Genomic DNA, 17663 nt, shown 5'->3' on the forward strand with positions numbered 1-17663 from the left:
CAGTTATCCCCTCTAGCTGTAGCAGGCCCATTTATCCCCTCTAGCTGTAGCAGGCCCATTTATCCCCTCTAGCTGTAGCAGGCCCATTTATCCCCTCTAGCTGTAGCAGGCCCATTTATCCCCTCTAGCTGTAGCAGGCCCAGTTATCCCCTCTAGCTGTAGCAGGCCCATTTATCCCCTCTAGCTGTAGCAGGCCCATTTATCCCCTCTAGCTGTAGCAGGCCCAGTTTATCCCCTCTAGCTGTAGCAGGCCCAGTTACCCCTCTAGCTGTAGCAGGCCCAGTTATTCCTTCTAGCTGTAGCAGGCTCAGTTATCCCCTCTAGCTGTTGCAGGCCCAGTTATCCCCTCTGGCTGTAGCAGGCCCAGTTATACCTTCTAGCTGTCGCAGGCCCAGTTATCCCCTCTAGCTGTAGCAGGCCCAGTTATCCCCTCTAGCTGTAGCAGGCTCAGTTATCCCCTCTAGCTGTAGCAGGCCCAGTTATCCCCTCTAGCTGTAGCAGGCCCATTTTGCCCTCTAGCTGTAGCAGGCCCAGTTATCCCCTCTAGCTGTAGCAGGCCCAGTTATCCCCTCTAGCTGTAGCAGGCCCATTTATCCCCTCTAGCTGTAGCAGGCCCATTTATCCCCTCTAGCTGTAGCAGGCCCATTTATCCCCTCTAGCTGTAGCAGGCCCAGTTATCCCCTCTAGCTGTAGCAGGCCCATTTATCCCCTCTGGCTGTAGCAGGCCCAGTTATACCTTCTAGCTGTCGCAGGCCCAGTTATACCTTCTAGCTGTAGCAGGCCCATTTATCCCCTCTAGCTGTAGCAGGCCCATTTATCCCCTCTAGCTGTAGCAGGCCCAGTTATCCCCTCTAGCTGTAGCAGGCCCAGTTATACCTTCTAGCTGTCGCAGGCCCAGTTATACCTTCTAGCTGTAGCAGGCCCAGTTATCCCCTCTAGCTGTAGCAGGCCCATTTATCCCCTCTAGCTGTAGCAGGCCCATTTATCCCCTCTAGCTGTAGCAGGCCCAGTTATCCCCTCTAGCTGTAGCAGGCCCAGTTACCCCTCTAGCTGTAGCAGGCCCAGTTATCCCCTCTAGCGGAAACTGTATTGTAGAGTGTATGTGTATGTTTGTGGATGCGTGTGCATGTTTTTGTGTGTATGTGCACGCATGAGCATGTTTGTGTTTACGTACACGTGTTAACCTGTTAAGTGCGTGTGACTGCTTACCTGCACGGTTTTTCACCTGCACTACCAAGTCCTGGTCAGTAGGGGGCAGTAGCATCACTGTTGATTTTGTCACCGTGCCTAGATAGAGGCCAGAGAGGAAAAGGAAAGGCCTTTTAGTGGTTGAAAAATCAGAGAATGGGTGCAACCCTCATACCCCAGGACCATCAACATTGACTTTAAACTTGATCCTTACGCTTCCAACACTAACATCCCACTCACACTCCAGAGAACTGGGGAAACACTGGAAGAGTTCCGTTATTCCGTTTGGTTTAGATTGTGATTGTTCTGCTCTCTCCTCCACCCGTTTGTGTGTGTGTGTGGAAACATACTCTGAAACATCATTTTCTCAATCTCCTCAGACTTAAGGAAGGTAGTAACAATGTTTCTGGAGATCAGATTAGTGGAGTAAACATTCCTGTGTGTGTGTGTGTGTGTGTGTGTGTGTGTGTGTGTGTGTGTGTGTGTGTGTGTGTGTGTGTGTGTATCCCTGTGTGTGCTCCGTTGTGTGGCAGCGTTCTCTCTAGCTGAGGTGAGAGCCAGGGCAGTGGCTGCATAAAATACCTCATCTCATTCATCAACCCTCTACAACAGTTGTGAAGCTCAGCATCTGACCACTGGGGTACCTGAGCCAGTCTCACCCAGCGACACACACACACACACACACACACACACACACACACACACACACACACACACACACACACACACACACACACAGGGTTATGAGACAGACCATCTGGTTGTTGGTGTAACTGAGTGTTTCTCTGTAGTAAATGTATTGTCCGTGAGAGACACCACTCTGTTTCTTCTCTCTCATCTCTGGTGTGCCCTCGTTCACTTCCCCTCCAAGATTTAAGAGTTTGATTGATGTCGAGCGACTGCCATATTTCTTTCCTATGGGCCCTGGTCAAAACCACTGCACTATGTAGGGAGTATGATGCCATTTGGGACGTAGCCCAATGCTTTAACATTCTTGAGGGGGAGTGAATGAGTGCACACTTCATATATTAGGGAAATAATATAGGGATCTGGACAATGTGTTTACTCTCCTGGGTTATATCCCCCTCTCATATTGGATATCTCTTCAGCAACGATAGATTACACACCCAATCATTTGTGGAGACCTAGCTGGGCATATATCTATGTATACAGCCCATATATAACCACACACACACAGAGTGCAGGCCGTATGTCATTACTGTGGTAGCAACTACTACTGGACCAAATAAAGAAAGTAAGATGTAGTTGTGTGGGAAGCCAGTGGAGAAAGCCCTGTTATTTCAGAGCTGGCTGCAGTACACACTGTGGGCCTTGGACAATGAAAATACCATACAATGCATGGTGAATCTGCACCTACAACAGTATGTGGACACCCCTTCAAATTAGTACATTAGGCTATTTCAGCCACACCTGTTGAACACACAGCCATGCAATCTCCACAGACAAACATTGGCAGTATAATGGCCTGTACTGAAGAGCTCAGTGACTTTCAATGTAGCACCGTCATAGGATGCCACCTTTCCAAGCAGTCAGTTTGTACAATTTCTGCCCTGCTAAATCGTCTGTCCTCGGTTGCAACACTCACTTCCGAGTTCCAAACTGCCTCTGGAAGAAACGTCAACACAATAACTGTTCGTGAGGAGCTTCATGAGATGGGTTTCTATGGTGAGCAGCCCCACACAAGCCTAAGATCACCATGCGCAATGCCAAGCGTCGGCTGGAGTGGTGTAAAGCTCACCGCCATTGGACTCTGGAGCAGTGGAAACGCGTTCTCTGAAGTGATGAATCACACTTCACCATCTGGCAGTCTGACGGATGAATATGGGTTTGGCGGATGCCAGGAGAATGCATAGTGCCTGTTTTTCATGGTTCGGGCCCCTTAGTTCCAGTGAAGGGAAATATTAACGCTACAGCATACAATGACATTCTAGACGATTCTGTGCTTCCAACTTTGTGGCAACAGTTTGGGGAAGGCCCTTTCCTGATTCAGCAGGACAATGCCCCCATGCATAAAGTGAGGTCCGTACAGAAATGGTTTGTCGAGATTGGTGTAGAAGAACTTGACTGGCCTGCACAGAGCCCTAACCTCAACCCTATTTGAAAACCATTGGGATGAATTGGAACGCTGACTGCGAGCCAGGCCTAATCGCCCAACATCAGTGCTCGACCACACTGACGCTCTTGTGTCCCCGCAGCAATGTTCCAACATCAAGTGGAAAGCCTTCCCAGAAGAGTGGGGGCTGTTATAGCAGCAAAGGGGGGACCAACTCCATATTAAAGCCCATGATTCTGGAATGAGATGTTCAACGAGCAGGTGTTCACATACTGTTGGTCATGCAGTGTATCTGGATTAAAGGGAATGACAACATTGTAATGGAGAGTGTGTATTCTAACAGCTCTAACAGTGTTGTAGCAGCTGCATGGTAGTGTGGTCTATGTTCCAACTGGCTTCCTGACTGTCCTTTAGCCTGCAGGAGTGCAGAAGGAGATGACTTTGGAACCATGACAGACCCACACCTCACACACTGCCCCGTCTCAGTGTGCCTCAGTTGTTGAACAAGCCAACAGAGCCATCTGTAATGGTTAGTAATGTTGGCTGGCTCTAGGTTGGAACCATAAACTGAGATATTAGAGGCTAGCCTCCACTTCTGGTCCTGTTTCTGGGACTGTTTCTCTTTAGGAAGTCATCCGTGGAGGGCTTTTGTGTGTGCGTGCGTGCATTGGCATTGGCATTGTTACCATGGCTACAAGCCTCAGGCTGCCCGCTTGCACCCTTGCTGCATCCCATCAGCCACTGCTGCGTGACCTGGCTGCTTCCCTCAGAACTCCACTATTAGGCCAGCTCTGAATGTGTGGGCAGAGCACACACACACACACATACCATAGCAGCCAAGTCACCAATGAAGCCATTCCCCATCCGCTGTTTAACACCGCTGGAGTTTACCCAGGGGCATCAGAGCAGAACAACAACAAATTATAAACCTTAGTAACTCATCTGCATCTAACACACGCACGTACAAGTGCACACATACACACATGTACACACACTTACAAACCCACACACACACACGTCAGACACACACACTCTGAACCTCTGGCCCTGATGTGAAATAAATAAATAACTGGTTCCATTTTCATAATAATGTTTCTTCCCGACCGTGTGATGCAGAGTGCTGTACAGGTGCTTAAACAGGACACTGTGGAACTGTGCTGGAAACTTGGAGACGGCTTGGCTGGACTTATTTTTGCACATTCTTCAGAAGTTCAAATATCCTCTGGAGTTTTCCTGGCCAAGTGTTCTCCATCTTAGTCCTGTCTCAGTCCAGGTGACCCTCTGTGTGCTCACCCCTCCTCCCTCCCTACATCTCTACCTCCTATTCTCCTCTACTCCTCTCTCGTCTGGGAGAGAGAGAATATTCACTGCAGGTGTCTCTTTGAGAGGACACTAAACATAATGGGGTTTTGAAGTAGTTTGTTTTCCTCAGTGGAAGCTCTTTATTCCTAGTGACAGGTGTTTTTGATCAGGACACAAACACACAGGCATACACACACTGGCGCTCTGGCCGTCATATATTCTAGTTACTCACATTAGGTCTGTTGTCAGACGCTAGGCTCTTATAGGCTGTGACGGCCAGGGCCACTAAGTTCAGCACAGCACCAGTCTATGTACACTGCTAGGGGATGCTTTCATGTTGTTAATGCAAGTGTTTCCATCTCTCTCTCTCTTTGACATTCAGGAATTGATTTGAGGCAGGAAAGGAGGAAGTAGTTTCTCTTTCTCTCATTCTTTCTCTTAGATATTCAGTCATTTATTTGAGACAGGAAAGGAGGACTGTTGTGATGTACTTAGAGAGAGAAAGCAAAAAGAGACACAGAGATGAGCTGTCAATTTCCTAAGGTCTGTCTGTGGACTCAAACCTAACTGGTCCTCTGTAGTCTAAAGTGGCCTCCTCCTCTCCTCATCGCGTCTCCTCAGAGAGAGAGAGAGCTGCATACTTCTCATGGCAGGAGAAGAAAAACAGTTTGTTTCTCTCTGGGTAAATAGGAAATGTCAGGGTTGGATGCTCCAGAAAAGAACTTAGCAGGAAATCACTCCGAGGCTTCTTAAATTAAGGGCCTGAATTAGATGCTGCGGTGCAATTTGCCAGCGACAAATGGATTCGAGGCACAAGTGTGTGTGTAAAGTTTATCTGTGTGTGTGTGTGTGTGTGTGTGTGTGTGTGTGTGTGTGTGTGTGTGTGTGTGTGTGTGTGAGAGAGAAATACAGTCATTCTGTTGCCAGCTTACTAATGATGCATAAGAGCTGACAGGATATATTCTGTCTGGAAATGGCTGAGTTTAAAAACAGCTCTTGAAACATCTTATTGCCGCCACATTGACTATTGGGAATATTTGTTTGCATGCAGGTGTTGCTCTTCTTGTTTAGGCATTCACAATACACTGACTCTGCAACAATGGATGTATCCCAGCCGGTACCCTAAGAGTCAACTACTATTGACCAGGGCCCATAGGAAGCTATGAAGGGAAAAGGGTGCCATTTGGGACACAGGTCATTTTATTCATTACATAACCTTTCCCCTACAAAACAAAAAGGCTTGTTTTTGAGAGTACCGAATTAGAATCTGTTGTTTCCCAGTGTATAGAAGACACAGTTAGAATCTGTTGTTTCCCAGTGTATAGAAGACACAGTTAGAATCTGTTGTTTCTGTAAGGACTGTCGTGAGAGAGAGTAGACCAAGGTGCAGCGGAGTTAGTGTTCATCATTGAATATTTAATAAAGAAAGAACACTATACAAACAAAACAAGAAAACTGACAGCCAAACAGTCCTGTCAGGTGCAAACACTAACAGAAACAATTACCCACAAAACCCAAAGGAAAAACCTGCTCCTTATGTGTGACTCCCAATCAGCAACAACGACCTTCAGCTGTGCCTGATTGGGAGCCACACACGGCCCAAAACAAAGAAATACAAAAACATAGAAAAAGGAACATAGAACGCCCACCCAATGTAACACCCTGGCCTAACCAAAATAAAGAACAAAACCCCTCTCTATGGCCAGGGCGTTACAGTTTCCCAGTGTATAGAAGACACAGTTAGAATCTGTTGTTTCCCAGTGTATAGAAGACACAGTTAGAATCTGTTGTTTCCCAGTGTATAGAAGACACAGTTAGAACCTGTTGTTTCCCAGTGTATAGAAGACACAGTTAGAATCTGTTGTTTCCCAGTGTATAGAAGACACAGTTAGAATCTGTTGTTTCCCAGTGTATAGAAGACACAGTTAGAATCTGTTGTTTCCCAGTGTATAGAAGACACAGTTAGAATCTGTTGTTTCCCAGTGTATAGAAGACACAGTTAGAATCTGTTGTTTCCCAGTGTATAGAAGACACAGTTAGAATCTGTTGTTTCCCAGTGTATAGAAGACACAGTTAGAATCTGTTGTTTCCCAGTGTATAGAAGACACAGTTAGAATCTGTTGTTTCCCAGTGTATAGAAGACACAGTTAGAATCTGTTGTTTCCCAGTGTATAGAAGACACAGTTAGAATCTGTTGTTTCCCAGTGTATAGAAGACACAGTTAGAATCTGTTGTTTCCCAGTGTATAGAAGACACAGTTAGAATCTGTTGTTTCCCAGTGTATAGAAGACACAGTTAGAATCTGTTGTTTCCCAGTGTATAGAAGACACAGTTAGAACCTGTTGTTTCCCAGTGTATAGAAGACACAGTTAGAACCTGTTGTTTCCCAGTGTATAGAAGACACAGTTAGAATCTGTTGTTTCCCAGTGTATAGAAGACACAGTTAGAATCTGTTGTTTCCCAGTGTATAGAAGACACAGTTAGAACCTGTTGTTTCCCAGTGTATAGAAGACACAGTTAGAATCTGCTCCTTGTTAAGAGGCAGAGCCTGGACAGCTGTGAGTAGGGAGAGAGAACTAGAGCAAGGGAAAGAGAGAAAACAAGGGAATGATAAAGACAGAAAGGGATGGAGAGGAGAGAGAGCAGCCTGTTACCCCCTATAGTCATTCAGCACAGATGGACAGACCAGCTTGTAGTCTGTATTTAATAGTACATTCACAAAGGACCCTTAGGTTTTTCCAGTCGGTCAATGTTCTGATTTGTTCTACAGCCGTTAGGGTGCCAGGTGTGGTATCTTGCTGGTACATTCGGATGCTGGTGTTTTGCTATTGTGTATCACTAACTTGACCATCTGTTACTAATAATACAATCTAAAGAGGAAACATATCAAAGTGATGGTATTGTGTGATTCTGTATTAATGTGTTGTCATTGTGTGTGTTCTCCAGGCAGCTCCAACAGCAGCAGCAGGCAGAGCTGGAGGTCCATCAGAGAGACGGCCTGACAGCCTATGACCTATCACAGGTACCCCACAGGACCCCTATAGCTGGCCTTATACCTGCCTGTTCATAATATAACATATAACATTGTGTCTTCCCTATACCCACTGTACCCAGTGTGGCCCACTTACCTGTCCATACCCCTGGCTTTTCATGCTAGACAGCTTCTGAAGCTGTTGATTGTATATCATTAAAGGCCCAGTGCAGTCAAAAATGTGATTTTTCTCTGTTTTATATATATTTACATACTATGAGGATGGAATAATACTGTGAAATTGTGAATATTATGATAATGCCCTTTTTTTAGGTTAAGAGCTATTTGAAAAGACCGCCTGAAATTTCAGCCTGTTTTTGGTGGGATGGAGTTTTGGTCTGCCTGGTGACATCACCAGGTGGTCAGTTAGTTAATAGACCAATAAGAAAGCGTTCCAAACCTCTCTGCCAATAACAGCTAGTTTTCAGTTTTCCCCTCACAGAAATTGCTCTTTGCAAAGAAGCTATTTTTGTTTCTTTATGACCATTTTAATTCAAAACAATTACAGTAAGGTAATTCATTGTTACCCAGAAATGATTTAATATTGAGATAAAAAAAAATGGCTGCATTGGACATTTAAGAGGGCTCAACTGTATAACAGGCTTGGGGTCAATTCCATTTTAATTCAGTCAATTCAGGAAGTAAACAGAAATGTAATTTGTCCTCGATGCTTGTCTGAGGGAAAAATAACCATTGAAATTGGAATTTCAGTTTAGCTCCTGAACTGACTAAATTCAAATGGAATTGATCCCAATCCTGCTGTATAAATACACTTTCTAGGGTTTCATTAAGTGAAGAGGTCCTTCTCTCCTCTCTTTCCTTTAGCTGTTGACTGTACATCAGTTTCTAGGGTTTCATTAAGTAAAGAGGTCCTCCCCTCCTCTCTTTCTAGCTGTTGACTGTACATCAGTTTCTAGGGTTTCATTAAGTGAAGAGGTCCTTCTCTCCTCTCGTTCTAGCTGTTGACTGTACATCAGTTTCTAGGGTTTCATTAAGTGAAGAGGTCCTTCTCTCCTCTCTTTCTTGCTGTTGACTGTACATCCGTTTCTAGGGTTTCATTAAGTGAAGAGGTCCTTCTCTCCTCTCGTTCTAGCTGTTGACTGTACATCAGTTTCTAGGGTTTCATTAAGTGAAGAGGTCCTTCTCTCCTCTCTTTCTTGCTGTTGACTGCTCATCAGTTTCTAGGGTTTCATTAAGTGAAGAGGTCCTTCTCTCCTCTCTTTCTTGCTGTTGACTGTTCATCAGTTTCTAGGGTTTCATTAAGTGAAGAGGTCCTTCTCTCCTCTCTTTCTTGCTGTTGACTGTACATCAGTTTCTAGGGTTTCATTAAGTGAAGAGGTCCTTCTCTCCTCTCTTTCTTGCTGTTGACTGTTCATCAGTTTCTAGGGTTTCATTAAGTGAAGAGGTCCTTCTCTCCTCTCTTTCTTGCTGTTGACTGTACATCAGTTTCTAGGGTTTCATTAAGTGAAGAGGTTCTTCTCTCCTCTCTTTCCTTTAGCTGTTGACTGTACATCAGTTTCTAGGGTTTCATTAAGTGAAGAGGTCCTTCTCTCCTCTCGTTCTAGCTGTTGACTGTTCATCAGTTTCTAGGGTTTCATTAAGTGAAGAGGTCCTTCTCTCCTCTCGTTCTAGCTGTTGACTGTACATCAGTTTCTAGGGTTTCATTAAGTGAAGAGGTCCTTCTCTCCTCTCTTTCCTTTAGCTGTTGACTGTACATCAGTTTCTAGGGTTTCATTAAGTGAAGAGGTCCTTCCCTCCTCTCTTTCCTTTAGCTGTTGACTGTACATCAGTTTCTAGGGTTTCATTAAGTGAAGAGGTCCTTCCCTCCTCTCTTTCTAGCTGTTGACTGTACATCAGCAAGGGGGATATACTCACACCCTTGTATAAATAAAGTTAGTATTACTAAATGAAGTTATCCTTCCCTCCTGTCTCCCTCCAGGTGCCCGTTCCCAGTGTGGGAGGAGGGGTTCATGAGGCGGGCAAGAACACTGACAAGACGGACACCATGTTCTCACAGGAGAGAGACCCGCGCTTTGCTGACATGTACTCCGGCATCTCAGGCTGTACGACATCTAGTTATTTTCTCACCTCTACTCGTCTTGTTACGTGTGTGTGTGTGTGTGTGTGTGTGTGTGTGTGTGTGTGTGTGTGTGTGTGTGTGTGTGTGTGTGTGTGTGTGTGTGTGTGTGTGTGTGTGTGTGTGTGTATGTGTGTGTGTGTGTGTGTGTGTTGAAAGGCCCATGGTAGATGGTTGGTTGTGGTGGTGGTCTTTCATCCAGGGGAGAAATGTAAAACAACCTCCACACAACTCAATCAGAACTGGACTTTCTCCTCTCCCTCTCTCTCTCTCTCCATTCCTTCCCTCTTTCTATCTCTCCATTCCCTCCCTCTCTCTGACTGTGTGGTGTATTTTATCTCTCTCTCTCTCTCTCTCTCTCCATTCCTTCCCTCTTTCTATCTCTCCATTCCCTCCCTCTCTCTGACTGTGTGGTGTATTTTATCTCTCTCTCTCTCTCTCTCTCTCTCCATTCCTTCCCTCTTTCTATCTCTCCATTCCCTCCCTCTCTCTGACTGTGTGGTGTATTTTATCTCTCTCTCTCTCTCTCTCTCTCCATTCCTTCCCTCTTTCTATCTCTCCATTCCCTCCCTCTCTCTGACTGTGTGGTGTATTTTATCTCTCTCTCTCTCTCTCTCTCTCCATTCCTTCCCTCTTTCTATCTCTCCATTCCCTCCCTCTCTCTGACTGTGTGGTGTATTTTATCTCTCTCTCTCTCTCTCTCTCCATTCCTTCCCTCTTTCTATCTCTCCATTCCCTCCCTCTCTCTGACTGTGTGGTGTATTTTATCTCTCTCTCTCTCTCTCTCTCTCCATTCCTTCCCTCTTTCTATCTCTCCATTCCCTCCATCTCTCTGACTGTGTGGTGTATTTTATCTTCTCTCTCTCTCTCTCCATTCCTTCCCTCTTCTATCTCTCCATTCCCTCCCTCTCTCTGACTGTGTGGTGTATTTTATCTCTCTCTCTCTCTCTCTCCATTCCTTCCCTCTTTCTATCTCTCCATTCCCTCCCTCTCTCTGACTGTGTGGTGTATTTTATCTCTCTCTCTCTCTCTCTCCATTCCTTCCCTCTTTCTATCTCTCCATTCCCTCCCTCTCTCTGACTGTGTGGTGTATTTTATCTCTCTCTCCCTCCCTATATCTGTCTGGCTCTCACTCTCTGTCTCTCCCTCTATCTCTCTTTCCCTCTGTATGTCTCCCTCTCTCTGTCACCCTGTCTCTGTCTCCCTGTCTCTGTCTCTGTCTCCCTCTGTCTGCCTCTCCCTCTGTCTGCCTCTCCCTCTCTCTCTGTATGTATCTTTGTCTCTCTCCCCCTCTCCCTCTGTCTGTATGTCTCTCTCGCTGTCCCTCTCTCTGTCTGCCTCTCTTTCTGTCTCTGTCTGCTTTTCTTTCTCTCTCTCTGTATGTCTCTATTTGTCTGTCTTTCCCTCTTTCTAAATATCTTTCTCTGAATGTCTCTCCCTCTGAATGTCTCTCTGAATGTCTGTCTCTCCCTCTATATATCTCTCTCTATAAACGGTGTGTGTATTGTGTGGTTCCAGCTGGTGAGAAGAAGATGATGGTTCCTTCGTCTACGGCGGGAGGTCAGCAGCTCTACTCCCAGAACTCTCCCTTCCAGCCCGGACACTCTGCCAAGAGCTTCAGGTACACCTCTCTGTGGGTCTGTGTGGGTCTCTGTGTGGGTCTGTGTGTGCGTGCATGCATGCACATTAGCATGTGTGTTTAAAGTTGAAAGCCATAGGGGAAGACAGGGCCTCAGGTGATGGTTAAACAATTGAGCAGACTAGAGTTGACAGATGTGAACAGTTAAATGTGTTGTTAAAGTATAAATTAAATATGACCGTCTGCAGGGGCCCATATAAAGGCTCTCATGTCACACATTTACTTGGAATGCTGTCTGTCTGTCTGTCTGTCTGTCTGTCTGTCTGTCTGTCTGTCTGTCTGTCTGTCTGTCTGTCTGTCTGTCTGTCTGTCTGTCTGTCTGTCTGTCTGTGTTTTTTAAACAGCTCCTCAGTGATCCATGTCCCGGGGGTGAACGATATCCAGCCGTCGGGATCATCCAATCAGAACCTAGCTCAGATCTCCAGACAGCTCAACCCAGGACAGGTGGCCTGGACTGGCAACAGACCCCCGTTCTCTGGCCAGGTACACACACACACACACACACACACACACACACACACACACACACACACACACACACACACACACACACACACACACACAGGACTAGCAACATACCCTACCTTCTCAGGCCAGGTCTCACACACACAGGACTAGTAACTGACCCTACCTTCTCAGGCCAGGTCTCACACACACAGACTAGCAACATACCCTACCTTCTCAGGCCAGGTCTCACACACACAGACTATCAACATACCCTACCTTCTCAGGCCAGGTCTCACACACACAGGACTAGTAACTGACCCTACCTTCTCAGGCAAGGTCTCACACACACAGGACTAGTAACATGCCCTACCTTCTCAGGCCAGGTCTCACACACAGACTAGTAACTGACCCTACCTTCTCAGGCAAGGTCTCACACACACAGTACTAGTAACATACCCTACCTTCTCAGGCCAGGTCTCACACACAGACTAGTAACTGACCCTACCTTCTCAGGCAAGGTCTCACACACACAGTACTAGTAACATACCCTACCTTCTCAGGCCAGGTCTCACACACAGGACTAGTAACATGCCCTACCTTCTCAGGCCAGGTCTCACACACACAGACTAGTAACATGCCCTACCTTCTCAGGCCAGGTCTCACACACACAGACTAGTAACATGCCCTACCTTCTCAGGCCAGGTCTCACACACACAGACTAGCAACATACCCTACCTTCTCAGGCCAGGTCTCACACACACAGACTAGCAACATACCCTACCTTCTCAGGCCAGGTCTCACACACACAGACTAGTAACATACCCTACCTTCTCAGGCCAGGTCTCACACACACAGGACTAGTAACATACCCTACCTTCTCAGGCCAGGTCTCACACACAGGACTAGTAACATGCCCTACCTTCTCAGGCCAGGTCTCACACACACACACAGGACTAGTAACATACCCTACCTTCTCATGCCAGGTCTCTCACACACACACACAGGACTAGTAACTGACCCTACCTTCTCAGGCCAGGTCTCACACACACAGACTAGCAACATACCCTACCTTCTCAGGCCAGGTCTCACACACACAGACTAGCAACATACCCTACCTTCTCAGGCCAGGTCTCACACACAGGACTAGTAACATACCCTACCTTCTCAGGCCAGGTCTCACACACACAGACTAGCAACATGCCCTAACTTCTCAGGCCAGGTAAAAAAACACAGACCTGAACATGTAGCAGAGATGATTTGTGTTGTGAGTAGAGTCAGACAGAATCCAGAAATCTGAAACTGAATAAATATCTGTAGAATCAATCCAGACGTGGTTCCATTCCAGATCTAATGCGTAGGTGTTTTCTAGTCAGGCAGACGACACACTGATCACACACTGACTCCCATAGCTACTGCTACAGAATGTAGTCATGTCTCCTTTGGTTGACAACAGGAATCCTCTACTGCTAGCCAATAGCATCATTAGCATTTCTAATGAAATGCGTTTCAGTGGTCGCTATGCAGATTCTCTTTTCTTCTCTCTCTCTCTTTCTCCTCGCTTCAGTGAATCTCATCAGCAGAGCCTGATAATGGTGTGTGTGTGTGTGTGTGTGTGTGTGTGTGTGTGTGTGTGTGTGTGTGTGTGTGTGTGTGTGTGTGTGTGTGTGTGTGTGTGTGTGTGTGTGTTCTCTGATCTGAATATCGGACCACACGACATGCGTGCTAAGGGGAGTGTTTTGAGCATATGGTGTTTAGCAGGCTCATCGGTCTTCTCCTCAACCTACACCAGTAACACACACACACACACACACGTCTCTCTGCTAGTCTAGTACAACACACACGTCTCTCTGCTAGTCTAGTACAACACACACGTCTCTCTGCTGGTCTAGTAAAACACACACGTCTCTCTGCTAGTCTAGTACAACACACACGTCTCTCTGCTGGTCTAGTACAACACACACGTCTCTCTGCTAGTCTAGTAAAACACACACGTCTCTCTGCTAGTCTAGTAAAACACACACGTCTCTCTGCTAGTCTAGTACAACACACACGTCTCTCTGCTAGTCTAGTACAACACACACACGTCTCTCTGCTAGTCTAGTAAAACACACACGTCTCTCTGCTAGTCTAGTAAAACACACACGTCTCTCTGCTAGTCTAGTAAAACACACACGTCTCTCTGCTAGTCTAGTAAAACACACACGTCTCTCTGCTAGTCTAGTAAAACACACACGTCTCTCTGCTAGTCTAGTACAACACACACGTCTCTCTGCTAGTCTAGTACAACACACACACACGTCTCTCTGCTAGTCTAGTAAAACACACACACACGTCTCTCTGCTAGTCTAGTAAAACACACACGTCTCTCTGCTAGTCTAGTACAACACACACGTCTCTCTGCTAGTCTAGTACAACACACACGTCTCTCTGCTAGTCTAGTACAACACACACGTCTCTCTGCTAGTCTAGTACAACACACACGTCTCTCTGCTAGTCTAGTACAACACACACGTCTCTCTGCTAGTCTGGTACAACACACACGTCTCTCTGCTAGTCTAGTACAACACACACGTCTCTCTGCTAGTCTAGTACAACACGCACGTCTCTCTGCTGGTCTAGTACAACACACACGTCTCTCTGCTAGTCTAGTACAACACGCACGTCTCTCTGCTAGTCTAGTACAACACGCACGTCTCTCTGCTAGTCTAGTACAACACACACGTCTCTCTGCTAGTCTAGTACAACACACACGTCTCTCTGCTAGTCTGGTACAACACACACGTCTCTCTGCTAGTCTAGTACAACACACACGTCTCTCTGCTAGTCTAGTACAACACGCACGTCTCTCTGCTGGTCTAGTACAACACACACGTCTCTCTGCTAGTCTAGTACAACACGCACGTCTCTCTGCTAGTCTAGTACAACACGCACGTCTCTCTGCTAGTCTAGTAAAACACACACGTCTCTCTGCTAGTCTAGTAAAACACACACGTCTCTCTGCTAGTCTAGTACAACACACATGTCTCTCTGCTGGTCTAGTACAACACACACGTCTCTCTGCTAGTCTAGGACAACACACACGTCTCTCTGCTAGTCTAGTAAAACACACACGTCTCTCTGCTAGTCTAGTACAACACACACGTCTCTCTGCTAGTCTAGTACAACACACACGTCTCTCTGCTAGTCTAGTAAAACACACGTCTCTCTGCTAGTCTAGTAAAACACACACGTCTCTCTGCTAGTCTAGTACAACACACACGTCTCTCTGCTAGTCTAGTACAACACACACGTCTCTCTGCTAGTCTAGTACAACACACACGTCTCTGCTGGTCTAGTACAACACACACGTCTCTCTGCTAGTCTAGTACAACACACACGTCTCTCTGCTAGTCTAGTACAACACACACACGTCTCTCTGCTAGTCTAGTACAACACACACGTCTCTCTGCTGGTCTAGTACAACACACACGTCTCTCTGCTGGTCTAGTACAACACACACACGTCTCTCTGCTAGTCTAGTAAAACACACACGTCTCTCTGCTAGTCTAGTACAACACACACGTCTCTCTGCTAGTCTAGTACAACACACACGTCTCTCTGCTAGTCTAGTACAACACACACGTCTCTCTGCTGGTCTAGTAAAACACACGTCTCTCTGCTAGTCTAGTACAACACACACGTCTCTCTGCTGGTCTAGTACAACACACACGTCTCTCTGCTAGTCTAGTACAACACACGTCTCTCTGCTAGTCTAGTACAACACACACGTCTCTCTGCTAGTCTAGTACAACACACACACACACGTCTCTGCTAGTCTAGTACAACACACACACACGTCTCTGCTAGTCTAGTACAACACACACACACGTCTCTGCTAGTCTAGTACAACACACACACACGTCTCTCTGCTAGTCTAGTACAACACACGTCTCTCTGCTAGTCTAGTACAACACACACGTCTCTCTGCTAGTCTAGTACAACACACACACACACGTCTCTGCTAGTCTAGTACAACACACACACACGTCTCTGCTAGTCTAGTACAACACACACACACGTCTCTGCTAGTCTAGTACAACACACACACACGTCTCTCTGCTAGTCTAGTACAACACACACACACGTCTCTCTGCTAGTCTAGTACAACACACACGTCTCTCTGCTAGTCTAGTACAACACACACACACACGTCTCTCTGCTAGTCTAGTACAACACACACACACGTCTCTCTGCTAGTCTAGTACAACACACACACACGTCTCTCTGCTAGTCTAGTACAACACACACGTCTCTCTGCTGGTCTAGTACAACACACACGTCTCTCTGCTGGTCTAGTACAACACACACGTCTCTCTGCTGGTCTAGTACAACACACACGTCTCTCTGCTAGTCTAGTACAACACACACACACGTCTCTGCTAGTCTAGTACAACACACACACACACGTCTCTCTGCTAGTCTAGTACAACACACACACACGTCTCTCTGCTAGTCTAGTACAACACACACACACGTCTCTCTGCTAGTCTAGTACAACACACACACACGTCTCTCTGCTATTCTAATACAACACACACGTCTCTCTGCTAGTCTAGTACAACACACACGTCTCTCTGCTGGTCTAGTACAACACACACGTCTCTCTGCTGGTCTAGTACAACACACACATCTCTCTGCTGGTCTAGTACAACACACACATCTCTCTGCTGGTCTAGTACAACACACACGTCTCTCTGCTGGTCTAGTACAACACACGTCTCTCTGCTGGTCTAGTACAACACACACGTCTCTCTGCTGGTCTAGTACAACACACACGTCTCTCTGCTGGTCTAGTACAACACACACGTCTCTCTGCTGGTCTAGTACAACACACGTCTCTCTGCTAGTCTAGTACAACACACACGTCTCTCTGCTAGTCTAGTACAACACACACGTCTCTCTGCTGGTCTAGAGCAACACACACGTCTCTCTGCTGGTCTAGTACAACACACACGTCTCTCTGCTGGTCTAGTACAACACACACGTCTCTCTGCTGGTCTAGTACAACACACACGTCTCTCTGCTGGTCTAGTACAACACACACGTCTCTCTGTTGGTCTAGTACAACACACACGTCTCTCTGCTGGTCTAGTACAACACACACGTCTCTCTGCTGGTCTAGTACAACACACACGTCTCTCTGCTGGTCTAGTACAACACACACGTCTCTGCTAGTCTAGTACAACACGCACGTCTCTCTGCTGGTCTAGTACAACACGCACGTCTCTCTGCTGGTCTAGTACAACACGCACGTCTCTCTGCTGGTCTAGTACAACACGCACGTCTCTCTGCTGGTCTAGTACAACACACACGTCTCTCTGCTGGTCTAGTACAACACACACGTCTCTCTGCTAGTCTAGTACAACACACACGTCTCTCTGCTAGTCTAGTACAACACACACGTCTCTGCTAGTCTAGTACAACACGCACGTCTCTCTGCTGGTCTAGTACAACACGCACGTCTCTCTGCTGGTCTAGTACAACACGCACGTCTCTCTGCTGGTCTAGTACAACACGCACGTCTCTCTGCTGGTCTAGTACAACACGCACGTCTCTCTGCTGGTCTAGTACAACACAAACGTCTCTCTGCTGGTCTAGTACAACACACGTCTCTCTGCTGGTCTAGTACAACACACGTCTCTCTGCTGGTCTAGTACAACACACACGTCTCTCTGCTGGTCTAGTACAACACACACGTCTCTCTGCTAGTCTAGTACAACACACACGTCTCTCTGCTAGTCTAGTAAAACACACACGTCTCTCTGCTAGTCTAGTAAAACACACACGTCTCTCTGCTAGTCTAGTACAACACACACGTCTCTCTGCTAGTCTAGTACAACACACACGTCTCTCTGCTAGTCTAGTA

The 17663-nt window shown here is 46.6% G+C and overlaps 1 protein-coding gene and 1 long non-coding RNA gene across 2 annotated transcripts in view; one reads left to right on the plus strand and one right to left on the minus strand.

The window, feature by feature from the left end:
- Positions 1-17663, plus strand: part of arnt2 (aryl-hydrocarbon receptor nuclear translocator 2) — a gene marked incomplete in the record, with an annotated part of 104368 nt that overhangs the window by 65382 nt on the left and 21323 nt on the right. The window contains 4 exon segments of the mRNA XM_029720779.1: positions 7511-7586; positions 9535-9658; positions 11191-11293; positions 11656-11794. Coding sequence (XP_029576639.1) covers positions 7511-7586; positions 9535-9658; positions 11191-11293; positions 11656-11794 — 442 coding nt within the window.
- LOC115166880 (uncharacterized) overlaps positions 1-17663 on the minus strand; it is a 60816-nt gene that overhangs the window by 18323 nt on the left and 24830 nt on the right. Inside the window, exon 3 of the long non-coding RNA XR_003870381.1 lies at positions 1210-1287. This is a non-coding gene — a long non-coding RNA (uncharacterized LOC115166880). The remainder of the gene's footprint in view (positions 1-1209; positions 1288-17663) is intronic.

Source organism: Salmo trutta, chromosome 29 (genome assembly GCF_901001165.1).
Source record: "Salmo trutta chromosome 29, fSalTru1.1, whole genome shotgun sequence".
Taxonomy (NCBI): Eukaryota; Metazoa; Chordata; class Actinopteri; order Salmoniformes; family Salmonidae; genus Salmo; species Salmo trutta.